At 40.8% G+C, this 13,585-nt stretch overlaps 1 protein-coding gene across 6 annotated transcripts in view; it reads left to right on the forward strand.

Annotated features, from left to right (window-relative positions):
• LOC140186348 (pappalysin-1-like) overlaps positions 1-13,585 on the forward strand; it is a 367,560-nt gene that overhangs the window by 260,776 nt on the left and 93,199 nt on the right. For all 6 annotated transcript variants that reach the window (XM_072240504.1, XM_072240506.1, XM_072240505.1 and 3 more), the window contains exon 19: positions 2,795-2,904. In XM_072240504.1, the coding sequence (XP_072096605.1) occupies positions 2,795-2,904 (110 nt within the window). The remainder of the gene's footprint in view (positions 1-2,794; positions 2,905-13,585) is intronic.

Raw genomic sequence — 13,585 nt, forward strand, 5'->3', positions numbered from 1 at the left:
CCGCTTGGGAGGTTAGTTAGGAAAATTCAGTCGCTAGGTATACATGGAGAGGTGGTAAATTGGATTGGACATTGGCTCAATGGAAGAAGCCAGAGAGTGGTGGTAGAAAATTGCTTCTCTGAGTGGAGGCCTGTGACTAGTGGTGTGCCACAGGGATCAGTGCTGGGTCCATTGTTATTTGTCATCTATATCAATGATCTGGATGATAATGTCGTAAATTGGATCAGCAAGTTTGCTGATGATACAAAGATTGGAGGTGTAGTAGACAGTGAGGAAGGTTTTCAGAGCCTGCAGAGGGACTTGGACCAGCTGGAAAAATGGGCTGAAAAATGGCAGATGGAGTTTAATACTGACAAGTGTGAGGTATTGCACGTTGGAAGGACAAACCAACGTAGAACATACAGGGTTAATGGTAAGGCACTGAGGAGTGCAGTGGAACAGAGGGATCTGGGAATACAGATACAAAATTCCCTAAAAGTGTCGTCACGCGTAGATAGGGTCGTAAAGAGAGCTTTTGGTACATTGGCCTTTATTAATCAAAGTATTGAGTATAAGAGCTGGAATGTTATGATGAGGTTGTATAAGGCATTGGTGAGGCCGAATCTGGAGTATTGTGTTCAGTTTTGGTCACCAAATTACAGGAAGGATATAAATAAGGTTGAAAGAGTGCAGAGAAGGTTTACAAGGATGTTGCCGGGACTTGAGAAACTCAGTTACAGAGAAAGGTTGAATAGGTTAGGACTTTATTCCCTGGAGCGTAGAAGAATGAGGGGAGATTTGATAGAGGTATATAAAATTATGATGGGTATAGATAGAGTGAATGCAAGCAGGCTTTTTCCACTGAGGCAAGGGGAGAAAAAAACCAGAGGACATGGGTTAAGGGTGAGGGGGGAAAAGTTTAAAGGGAACATTAGGGGGTGCTTCTTCACACAGAGAGTGGTGGGAGTATGGAATGAGCTGCCAGACGAGGTGGTAAATGCGGGTTCTTTTTTAACATTTAAGAATAAATTGGACAGATACATGGATGGGAGGTGTATGGAGGGATATGGTCCGTGTGCAGGTCAGTGGGACTAGGCAGAAAATGGTTCGGCACAGCCAAGAAGGGCCAAAGGGCCTGTTTCTGTGCTGTAGTTTCTATGGTTCTATGGTACCGTGCCAATCCATTGATAGATTTCAGTGAGATACCACCCCCCCCTCCCACATTCTTCTAAATTTCAGAAATTTCAGGCACAGAGCCATCAAATACTCCTCATACAATAATCCCTTCAGTCCTGGAATCATTCTTGTGAATCTCCTCTGAACCTTCTCCAAAGTCAGCATATCCTTTCTGAGACATGGGGGCCCAAAACTGCTCACTATACTCTGAGTGAGGCCTCACCAATGCCTTATAAAGTCGCAGCACTACATCCTTGTTTTTATATTCTAGTCCTTTGCCTTCCTCACCACTGACTCAAGCTGCAAGTTAACCTTCAGGGAATTCTGCATGAGGATTCCCTCGTCCCTTTGCACCTTGAATTTTTGAAATCTCTGCTCATTTAGAAAATAGTTTACGCTTTTGTTCCTTCTGTCAAAGTGCATGATCATACACTTCCTGACACTGTACTGCATCTGCAATTTCTTTGCCCATTCTCCTAATCTGCCTGAGCCCTTCTGCAGTTACTTCCTACTTCCTCAATACTACCTGCCCCTCCACCTATATTTGTATCATCCACAAATCCGGCGACAAAGCCATCAATTCTGTCATCCAAATCATTGACATATAACATAAAAAGAAGCTTTACTAGCACCAACCCCTGCTGAATACCACTAGTCACTGGTAGCCAACCAGAAAAGGCTCCCTTTATTCTACACTTTGCTGCCTGCTAATCAAACAATCCTCTATCCATACTAGTTTCTTTCCTGTAATACCATGGGATCTTATCTTGTTAAGCAGCCTCATGTATGGCAAAGGCCTCCTGAAAATCCAAGTACACAATGTCCACTGATTCTCCCCTGTCTATACTGCTTGTTATTTCCTCTAACAAATAGACCTAGAATGAATATTTTCTGTGCACTAATGCAGAATGCTTGTGTTTCCTGAATGTTACATCTGTATTCAGTGCCAAGGAGTTGAGTGGGTTACTGAACTGGACAGTTTTAAAGGTGCTGAATTAACAGGCAAAATTGAAAACAGGATGTTGCCGAGGTTGATAACTGTTTCTCTGAACACTGGATGTTGTGAAATGTTTACCTTCAGTAAATACGAAGTTCAAGTTTGTAACAAAATGCTCAAGTAATGAGTAAGGTTTTAAACAGGGGTCAGATTTAATAGGAACATTATTAAAGTGAACCATGTCCTGATTGAGCTGCTGATAGCCTCATCGCTAAGCTATTGCCTAAGTCAATCATTATTATTCATTTCATACAAAGAAATAAACATAGTTTTTCCATACAGTGCACTTTGACTTGAATAACATAACATGAAACACAAATGCAATCAATGCCTTCTGTACTCTTCCTGCTCAGAATCTTTCCAGCATGCACCTGGAAAGATTTTTATTTATCACTAGTGTGATACTTCTGTACTTGAATACTTTGTTCATGATAAATCTTGTAATGGAATTGGAGTGCACACATGTTCACACTTATACTGGCAGACAGTGGGATTTCATACTATTTATATGCGAATATAACAAAACAATGTCCAATATTTTGACCTTAGCCACTTAAACATCCACCTGCCTTCAACATTCTTGAAAGACTTCTTCCAAGTATAAAGATAACAGAGATATGTGGAATTTCCTTTTCTTTTTAGGTGCGGAATGTACAACTTCATGTTTGTCACACCAAACTGATCCTGTGATTTTACCAAGTAACATGACTTCAGATGATGTGATGTACTGGATGAATCCTCCAAAGGCAAAGGTTGGTTTAAAATAGTACTACGGAAACTTTTTCTTTCAATTTTGGACAGCACTCTTCCAAATTAGCAAATTTAATAGTTGTCTTATGCTCACACTAGATTAACTATGACTTTATCTGCAGCACATACTGTACCATATTAGGTTTGATTATTAATTACCCATCATAAGAGGAAAACATTCAAAACAACATGGAGTAGATTGCTGCGTGTAACAATGCTGACTTCCCTAAGTGCAGTAAGCAATTAAAAGTTATTCTGAGGAACCGTCAGTAGGAAAATGATATATTTTAAAACATTGGTAAGCAGTATAATAACATCATAAATCAGAAGGTAATTTTTTCCCAAGAGGCTGATTACAAGGATAGACTTCATGCATTCAAGTGGACTCAAGTGGCTGTATGAGAAATATCATGCAGTGTTTTATTTCCAAGACAAAAGAAAATGCATCGAGAGCATACAAGCAAATGCTGTTCATTCTGGAGCCAAAAGATATTAGATGTATTTTAGCTGATAAGGTATCAGTATCACTGATTCTATGTAGCATCAAGCTCCTGAAGATAATGGATCCTGCAAGCAGTCTGAACTCACAAACAAGAGAAAATCTGCAGATGCTGGAAGAGTTTCAGCCTGAAACGTCGACTGTACTTTTTGTCATAGATGCTCCCTGGCCTGCTGAGTTCCTCCCCAACATTTTGTGTGTATTAGTCTGAACTCACCGTTCAGTTTGCCAGCCTCCCAATCATTATTTTTCCTAGGTGTCGAATATCAGGCAAGCTAACTCACCATAGCCTAGAGATGCTTCCTAAGGTGGAGCCAGGTTTGAGAGTTTTTAAACGATCAGAATTTTTTAAGGAGCTATTCAAACATCTATTAATCATTTTCTTAAATGAAAAATAAAATATATGTTAATAGATAATTGGAATTTCTTTCAAATAAGTAGGGCTGCCTTACATCCAACTTGATATAAATCTGTGTTCCTCTCTTCCAAAGTCAGTGCTGTAATACTGGACTCAATGACAAGACACTGAGCATGCACGGAAGTCTAAGATGAGCTCAGCCACAAAAAACCAAGCTGACAGTCCACTATAGAATTGTCATTTGTCAGTCAGTTCAAAATGTTCCACACATATTTTCAATGAGAAATAAAACAGCATTAGAGAAACATGAAGACCTATGAACTAATTCTTAGTTCACAAGTTTAGTACAGAAATACAGCTATTCATAGAACATTGAGCACGTAGCAAGGGAGTCACCAATGACAGTGGATTGTGAGGACTCCAGTCTATGCAAGACCATAGCACTTACACTAACACTCATATATGTACTACAGGTGAAGTTTCATCTATTTGGCTCAGTCACCTGCTTAACAGGCTGGAACAATCAACAGCAAGGAATTGTTTTGCAGAGATGTCCACTAGCTTGACGAACCTGGTTATTTTGGAAAAAAATCAAATTCAAAAACGCAACCTCTATTATTGAAGAACCTCCATGACTTTAACAGCAGCCCATTTGAATCAAGAGCTGAAGCTACTGTTAGGTTGGGCCCAGAGATTTATAAAGGAGCATTTGCGGGCTTTTGGCTTTTTCTGGTGGTCCAACTGAATTGCGATTCTTTAGCAGGGGCAAATAAAACTAAGGTAGGGACAAGCAGAGTGGGCATTGTGAGAGTGGATCAGTGTTAGAGTGGGGAGGCTTTGGCTCAGCAGGTTTGGGCGAAGTAAGTTTCTTCTTCGTTCATCTTTTAGTGCATAGTGAGTGCAGCGTTGATGGCTCCAAGCGCTCTGGTGTGTTCTTCGTGTGAGATGTGGGAATTCTGCGAGATCTTGAGCTTCCCGGTTAACCACATCTTCACAAAGTATACTGAGATGCAGCTCAGTGATGTTTGGCGCAAATGGGAGACTAAGGAAGTAATAGAAAGGAGCTACAAGGAGGTAGATACCTCTATGTTGCAGGAGAGAGGTATGGGTGACTGTCAGGTGAGGGAAAGTAAATGGATAGCCAATGCAGCATACTCTTCAATAATAAGTGTACCACTTTGGATACTGTTTTGGGGGGGGGGGGGGAGAGAGAACAACCTACCAGGGGAGCTACAGCAACTGGGTCTCTGGCACCGTGGTTCACAAAGGAAAGGTACAGAAGAGGACTGGAGTAGTGATCAGGGATTCCGTATTTAGAGGAGTAGACACAAAATTCTATGGGTGTGAAAGAAACACCCAGGTGGCATGTTGCCCCCCAGATGCCAGGGTCAGGGACATATTGGATTGGGTCCATTGCTTTCTAAAGGGGGAGGGTAGGCAGCCTGAAGTCTAGGTGCATATTGGCACCAATGAAATAGGCAGGAGAAAGAGGTCCTGAAGAGAGAATTTTGGGAGTTGGGCAGAAAGCTGAAAAACAGGACCTCCAAGGTGGTGATCTGTGGATTACTGCCTGTGCCACATGCCAGTGAGGGTAAGTAAAGGATAACCTGGCAGATGAATGCATGGCTGAGGAACTGGTGCAGGGGGCAGGGTTTCAGATTTCTGGATCATTGGGATCTCTTCTGGGGAAGGACCCGAAACTGAGAGGGACCAATATCCATGTGGGCAGGTTTGCTAGAACTCTCAGGGAGGGTTCAAATTAATTTGGCAGGGAGTGGGAACCAGAGTGATAGGTCTGAGGATAGGGCGGTTGGTATAGAACGTGATGCCGTGTGGCATGCAGTGAGACTATCAGGAAGGACAGGCAGATGATAGGGCAAAATTGCAGTCATTGGGATGAGTTGCAGTGTAACAGTGGGACAAAGTGAAAAGGGTGATGAATAAAGGACTGAAAGTGCTATATTTGAATGCATGCAGTATACAGAATGAAGTAAATTATCTTGTAGTTAGAGATTGGTAGCTATCACGCTGTGAGCATCACTGAGTCGTGGCTAAAAAAAGATCATATTTGGGAGCTTAACATCCAAGGATACATATTGTATCAAAAGGACAGGCAAGTAAGGAGGGGGTAGGGTAGCTCTGTTGGTAAAAAATTAAATCAGTCTTAGAAAAGAGGTGACATAGGATCAGAAGGATGTAGAATCCTTGTAGGGAGAGTTTAGAATCTGTAAGGATAAAAAAGCATCTGATAAGAGTTATATACAGGCCTCCAAACACTACCAAGATATGGGCTACAAATTACGACAGGAGATAGAAAAGGAATGTCAAAAGGGCAATGTTACAATAGTCATGGGGTATTTCAATACAAGACCATAAGACATAGGAGTAGAATACTGCCATTTGGCCCATCAAGTCTGCTCTGCCATTTCATCATAGTTGATTCAGTTGACCTCTCAGGCCCAATCTCCTGCCTTCTCCCGGTATCCTGTCTTGCCCTGACCAATCAAGAATCTATCAACTTCTGCCTTAAATATACATAAAGACTTGGCCTCCACAGCTGCCTACGACAAAGAATTCAACAGATTTGCCACCCTCTGGCTAAAGAAATACCTCCTCAAATCCTTTTTAAAAGGACGCTCCTCTACTCTGAGGCTGTGTGCTCTGGTCTTAGACACACCCACCACAGGAAACATCCTCTCTATCAAGGCCTTTCACCATTTGATAGGTTTCAATGAGGTCACCCCTCATTCTTCTGAATTCCAGTGAATACAGGCCCAGAGCCGTCAAATGCTCTTCATATGACAAGATGTACAAACCTGGAAACATTTTTGAGAACCTCCTTTGAACCCTCTCCAAATTCAGCACATCCTTTCTGAGACAAGGGATCCAAAACTGCTCACAATACTCCAAATGGGACTCACCAATGCTTTATGAAATCTCAACATTACATACTTGCTTTTATGTTCTAGTCCTCTTGAAATGAATGCTAACATCACATTTGCCTTCCTCACCACAGAACTCAATCTGTAAGTTAGGGAATCCCGCACAAGCATTCCCAAGTCCCTTTGTGCCTCACATTTTTGTATTAGAAAATAGTCAACCCTTTCATTTCTTCTACCAAAGTGTATGACCTTACACTTCTCCACACTATATTTCATTGGCCACTTCTTTGCCCATTCTCCTAATCTGTCTGTCCTTCTTTAGCCTCTCTACTTCTTCAGAACTATCTGCCACTCCACTTATCTTCATATCATCTGCAAACTTTGCAACAAAGCCATCAACTCAATCTTCCAAATCATTAAAAAGAATATGTATGTAGATTTGGAAAATCATGTTGATGCTGGATCCCAGGAGAGAAAACTTGCAGAAAGTCTACAAGAATGCTTTTTAGAGCAGCTTGTGGTTGAGCCTATGAGGGGACAGGATATTCTGGATTGGATGTTGTGATATGAAGCTGATTTGAATAGGGAGCTCAAGGTAAATGAACCATTAGGAGACAACGATCATAATATGACACACCTCACCCTGCAATTTGAGAGGGAGGAGCTAAAATCAGATGTATCAGTATTAGAGTGGAGTATAGGGAACTATAGAGACATGACAGAGGAGCTGGCTGAAGTTGATTGGAAGGGGATACAAGCAGCGATGATGGCAGAACAGCAATGGCTGGAGATTCTGGGAGAAACTCGGAATGTTCAAGACAGATAAGTTCCAAAGAAGAAGTGGTACTCTGAAGGCAGGATTACACAACCGTGACAGATGGATCTGGGCCTGTACTCAATGGAATTTAGAAGAATGAGAAGGGATTTTACTGAAAACTATCAAAAGTTGAAAGGCCTAGACAGAGTGGATATGGAGAGGATGTTTCCTATAGTGGGGCAGTCTAGGACCAGAGGGCACTGCCTCAATGTACAGCAGGGGTTCCGAACCTTTTTACGCCATGGTTCCCTACCATGAAACAAGGGACATCCATTTAGAACAGAGTTGAGGCAGAATTTCTTTAGCCACTGGGGGGGGGGGGGGGGTGAACTGTGGAATTTCTTGCCATAGGTGGCTGTGGAGGCCAGGTCATTGGGTGTATTTATGGCAGAGGTTGATATGTTCTTCATTTGTCAGGGCAAGAGGGAGAAGGCAGGAGAATGAGGTTGAGAGGGAAAATGGATCAGCTGTGATGAAATGGGGAGCATACTCAATGGGCTTAATTGACTAACTATGCTCCTATCTCTTATGGTCTTATGATTCAAGCGCTGGGATAAAAGGAAATGATTTGTAAAATACATTAGAAGTTCTCACTAAATCCACAAGGATTTCACATACTTCTTTCAAATTTTACCATTTCAGATTTAATTGCTTTAAATCCAGCGTGTACTTGTTAGTTAATGCAATATCTTTCCTGTTGCTGAACACCAGACATCCCTTTGAACTGACATCTGACAGTAACCTACATTGGAAAAGGAGAAACCCAGGCCAGAGATAGTTAGAACTTTATTGAAGTTTGATGGGTCACTTGAAGTCTACAAGTCAATGCTGGAGAATGATTCATTCATTAATGGGAAAGCAATAAAAATCTCAAATGTACATTCGATAAACTAGTTATTTGCTGAAACTGAAATCTGTATATTCTGTATCAATCTTTATGCTTTTCACTTTGTGTGTTTGCTTGTGGAATTGTTTTCTTGCAACCATCCACCCCGTTTCTTTTCGAAAGCAAAGTTTTCATTCCTTGATATTTTTTTGTAGGATTTAGTGGCCAGGCAGCAACTACATGCAACCACTGCAAGATCTTAGTTTATGAGTTGATGCACTGCATTAAATCAGTTGTTCAGAAATTAGATGTCACAAGGGATTCCAGAAATGCTCCTTCATTAGATATTTGTCAATAAATATTGGTAAAGTATCAACTCCTTTGTAATTGTGTTGAGGTACCAATTCCTTTTTCTTCTCTCCTTTTCCTCATTTTGCTGATTCGATTGAACAAATCATCAAAAGCCCAAAGCTGAACAGATTCTGTGTAAGCAGGTTCACAAACTCAATAACGTCACTTAGTATTTACAGTTATCCATCAGGGAGCAAGAAAGTAATCGTGCATTGCTGCAGTCTTTTGGCGACCTGATTTGCAACACTTGTGCAAACATGGAACAAAGTGCACTTTTTCTACTCGAAAATAACTTTACAAGATTTCACAGTTTGCCTGTGTCACAACCATAGGTTTAATACTGAGCAGGTTAGATGTGAGGAAAGCTTGAAACAACAAGTAGAAAGGAGCTAATCATGTAAACAATGAGAAACACATTGTTCTGAGCAAAGACTGCTTGTATGTGTCATCGAATATTGTACAGTTTCTGTTTTTCTACATTCTCCTGCTGCCTATTTTGTAGTTAACATTTTTTGAAGTGTGCACTAGTGGGTTTATAGAACATAAGCAACTTTGTGTTTGTTTCACTGGCCTGAAATGTAATTCTACAATACTGAAAATCCTCTTTCCACCATTCAATACGCTTGAAGGAAGCATGTACTGCCAGCTGAAGGTTTATAAACTTGATTGACAGTGAACTCTCTTTCTGGTCCAGGGCTCCCCCTAAGGACTGTTTTGGCTCCTGTATCTTTTATTGACTTTAAGAGCTTCAGCTATTTACATGGTAGAAAATATTCCTTTTCTCTGATTTTGTTTTAAATTACACTACATCTGTTTGATAAAAAATAATGAATGATCGAAACAAGCTGCAGTTTAGTCCACTAAAACATCTCACACTCAATATTTTTGGAGTGGCTTCTTACCCTCTGCCAACAGATTTCTGAATAATTCTTCGACCCCTAAACACTACCTCACTATTCTGCTTTTGTGCAATTCAATATTGTAACTTATACAACACAATTCATGACAGATGTCAGCGATAATACACCCGATTCTGATCTCAGTGATCATTGATGATTGCCATGTTGGGCAATTTCATTTTTGTCGCTGAAAGCTTTTTAAAAAATTTAGTCAGGTAGGAATGATGGTGGAGTTTAAATGCTAACATGAATTAATGCAGCAGCGAAGTCATTCAATCAGTTAAGGACACATCAAAAGAAAGATTTCTGTACCAAAGTTCCCAGTTAATGAAACAAACCATATAGCAAGTTAAACCTTTTTGAATTCATTTTCTGCTCCTCAAATTGGAGGTTAAAGGGAAATACATTTCAAAGTGCACATTCTCAAATGAGTGTGTATTCAAGGGTCCTATGTGTATAACAATAATGCATGTATATAGCATATTGGCATACACACTCAACGGGCACTTTATTCGGTACAGAAGTAGAACCCAGTGTGGTCTTCTGCTGCTATAACACATCCACTTCAAGATCAACACGTGTACTTGCAAAGTTACAATTTGACTATACACATCTTGTGGACATTAGGTGCTCTGTTCTTTTGCTATTGAAGGCAATTATGTGATTCTCAACAATTACCAATCGGATACCTATACAAACATTCAAAGAAGAACATCTTTCAGGAAAGGATATTGCAAAGCAACTTCTTTCTGCAACGGGAATAGAACTAAAACCCAAGTTTTACTGTGATGATAATATCAAACACCAGTAAAATGACTAAGCCACTATGTTTATACCCAGCAACAAAAGGGTGATGTTAAAAATATGGTTTTAACAATTAATCTCTGAACTCAGATTCCTGGTAGGCCTCAGCAGTTCCAGGGAAGTCTGTCAAGAGGAAAAGATTAACATTTACAAGTGATGATCTTTCACAAGTCAGTTCAAGTCTTGTATCTCACATTCCCAGCACCCAATTTTACTTCCTTCTTCTTTTCTAATATTTTAGATCTCATTTGCCTTGCCCTACCTATAGCTCTTTTAGTCCTGTCTTTCACTACTTATTTTTAGCTCGCACCATGTGTCACTCTGTCCTCTGTGTTGTATCCAAGGACTCCCCTCCTGCTCTTCACACCGCCCCCTCTTATTCTGTCACCAAAGTAGTACTTCATTTGTTAGAGTCCCAGTTCTTGTGAAAGGTCAGTGACTTATTTACCGAGAGTAGGAGTTCCCAACCTCTTTTATGCCATGAAGCCTTACCATTATCCGAGGGGTCCATGGGACCCGGGTTGGGAACCCCTGATGTAGAGATACAGCAGGGCAACAGGCCCTTCTGGCCCAATGAGGCTATGCTGCCCAATTACACTCATGTAAGTAATCTAATAATCCATACGGCTTTGGAATGTGGGAGGAAACCCCAGCACTTGGAGGAAACCCAGGTGATCTTGGGAGAAATGTACAAACTCATTACAGGCAGCAGCAGGAATTGAACCCAAGTCACTGGCACTGTAGTTCGGCGCTGCCCCAACGTGACATGTTAACTCTGTCTTTCTCTACATAAGCTACTTTACATGCTGAGTACATTAAGTATTTATTTATTTCATTTACAATTCGATTAGATTATGAGGACACGCAGTCCTCTTTTATTGCCATTTAGTAATGCATGCATTAAGAAATGATACAATTTGTTCCTCCAGAATGATATCACAGAAACACAAGACAAACCAAGACTGAAAAAACTAACAAAAACCACATAATTATAAAATATAGTTGCAACAGTGCAAGCAATACCGTAATTTGATAGAAAAACAGAGCATGGGCCCTGTAAAAATGGTCTCAAAGTCTCTCAAAGGTCCCATCATCTCACGCAGACGGTTGAAGGAAGAAAACTCTTCCTGCCATGAGCTTCCAGCACCGCAAACTTGCCGATGCAGCATCCTGGAAGCACCCGACCACAGTCCAACTCCGAGTCCATCCAAAAACTTCGAGCCTCCGACCAGCTCTCCGACACCGAGCACCATCTCTGCCGAGCGCTTCGACCCCGGCCCCGGCAACAGGCAATAGGTAAAGCCGAGGATTTAGGACCTTCCCCTCCGGAGATTCTTGATCACACAGTAGCAGCGGCAGCGAAGCAGGCATTTCAGAAGTTTCTCCAGATGTTCCTCCATGCGTTTCACGGCTGTCTCCATCAAATCAGGATTGTACACAGCATCCTACTTCACAAATACGATATCAATTCGGAGTGGCCGCGCGCGCTGCGTCGCGCCACCATTTTCTCCTCCCCACCTACTATATCATCTGGACTGAGGATAGTGATAAAGACCATTACCTGATTGTGAAACTTTTGAAACTACTTTGCAAAAGCAAATTTAAAATTCAATCCATTAAGACCATTATGCAAAGGGACACTAAGGTGGCTCCAGTCTACAATTCAATACGATGCCAGGTATTAATCACACTCTTGTTCTATAATCATAGCAATCAAAATGAAAGTCACAGCATATTATCTATTACAAAGCAGGAATTAATAGATCTCAGCAACACACACAAAAAGCTGGAGGAACTCAGTGGGCCAGGCAGTATCTTTGGAAAATAGTAAACAGTCAACGTTTCGGGCCGGGACTCTTCATCAGGACTGCTCAGCCCAAAATGTTGATTGTTTACTCTTTTCCATTAATGCTAACTGGCCTGATGAGTTCCTCAAGAATTTTGTATGTGTTGCTTGGATTTCCAGCATGTGCAGATTTTCTCTAGTTTGTGATTAATAAATCTCAAGTTTGGAGCTCAAGTGGTGAGTAAAAACTTGCTTCAGAACCCAATACTGACTTACTTTCCTTCCTTGTATTCACTTGGCTATCCAACAGTGACAACATAAAATCAGCTGCAACATTTGTTTAGATTGTCGCCTTGTATTCATTTTGAAATAACCAATGTTTTTCATTTAAAATTCAAAGGAAATGTTATTATTGAAGTACATATAATGTCACCATGTACAAATTTTAGATTCATTTTATTGTGGACATACCTACTAAGTCTATAGAATAACAACCATGACAGAATCAATGAAAGACCACCGAACTAGGATGTTCAACCAGAGTGCAGAAGACAGCAAACTGTGCAAATATAAAAAGAAGAAATAATAATAAATAAACAATAAATATTGAGAAAAAGAGATAAAGAGTCTTTTAAAGATGTGGGTACGTTTCAATGATGGGGAAAGCAAAGTTGGGTGAAGTTTGTTCAAGATCCGATGGTTGAGGGGTTGTAATTGTTCCTGAAGCTGGTGGTGTGAGTCCTGAGGCTCGCAAACCTTCTTCCTGATGGCAGCAGTGAGAAGAGAGCATTTCCTGGATAGTGGTGGTGGTGGGAGGGGAGGTTCCAATAATGAAGGAAGCTGCTTTTCTGCAACAGTGTTTCATGTAGATGTGCTCAATGGTTGGGAGAGTTTTACCAATGATGGACTGGACCATATCCATTACTTTTTATAGGATTTTCCGTTCAAGGGCACTGGTGTTTCCATACCAGGTTGTGATGCAGCCAGTCAATAAACTCTCCACTGCACACCTATAGATGTTGGTCAAAGTTTTAGATTTCATGCTGTAACTCCACAAACTCTGAAGGAAGTAGAGGCAATGCTGTGGTTTCTTCATAATTGCATGTACGTGCTGGGCCAAGTTCCCACAAAATAACAGCACCTAGGATTTTAAAGTTGCTAACCTTCTCCACCTCTGATGAGGACTGGCTCATGGACCTCTAGTTCCCTTCTTCTGAAGTCTATAATCAGCTCCTTAATCTTTCTGACATTGTGTAAGAAGTTGTTGTTATCTTATTCTCACATTCAACTTTTTGCCCTTTAGTGATTAAAAAAAGGCAAATGTTCTCTCAGCTATAATTGACTGATTGCCAACACGAAATAGTATTAGGCAGAGAAGTTACAAACCTACTCAACATCACTTAAATCTTGTTTGGTTGATTAGTCTATGGAAACAAGGAGAAATTTGTATGACTTCTTTTA

Source organism: Mobula birostris, chromosome 22, assembly GCF_030028105.1.
Source record: "Mobula birostris isolate sMobBir1 chromosome 22, sMobBir1.hap1, whole genome shotgun sequence".
Lineage (NCBI taxonomy): Eukaryota > Metazoa > Chordata > Chondrichthyes > Myliobatiformes > Myliobatidae > Mobula > Mobula birostris.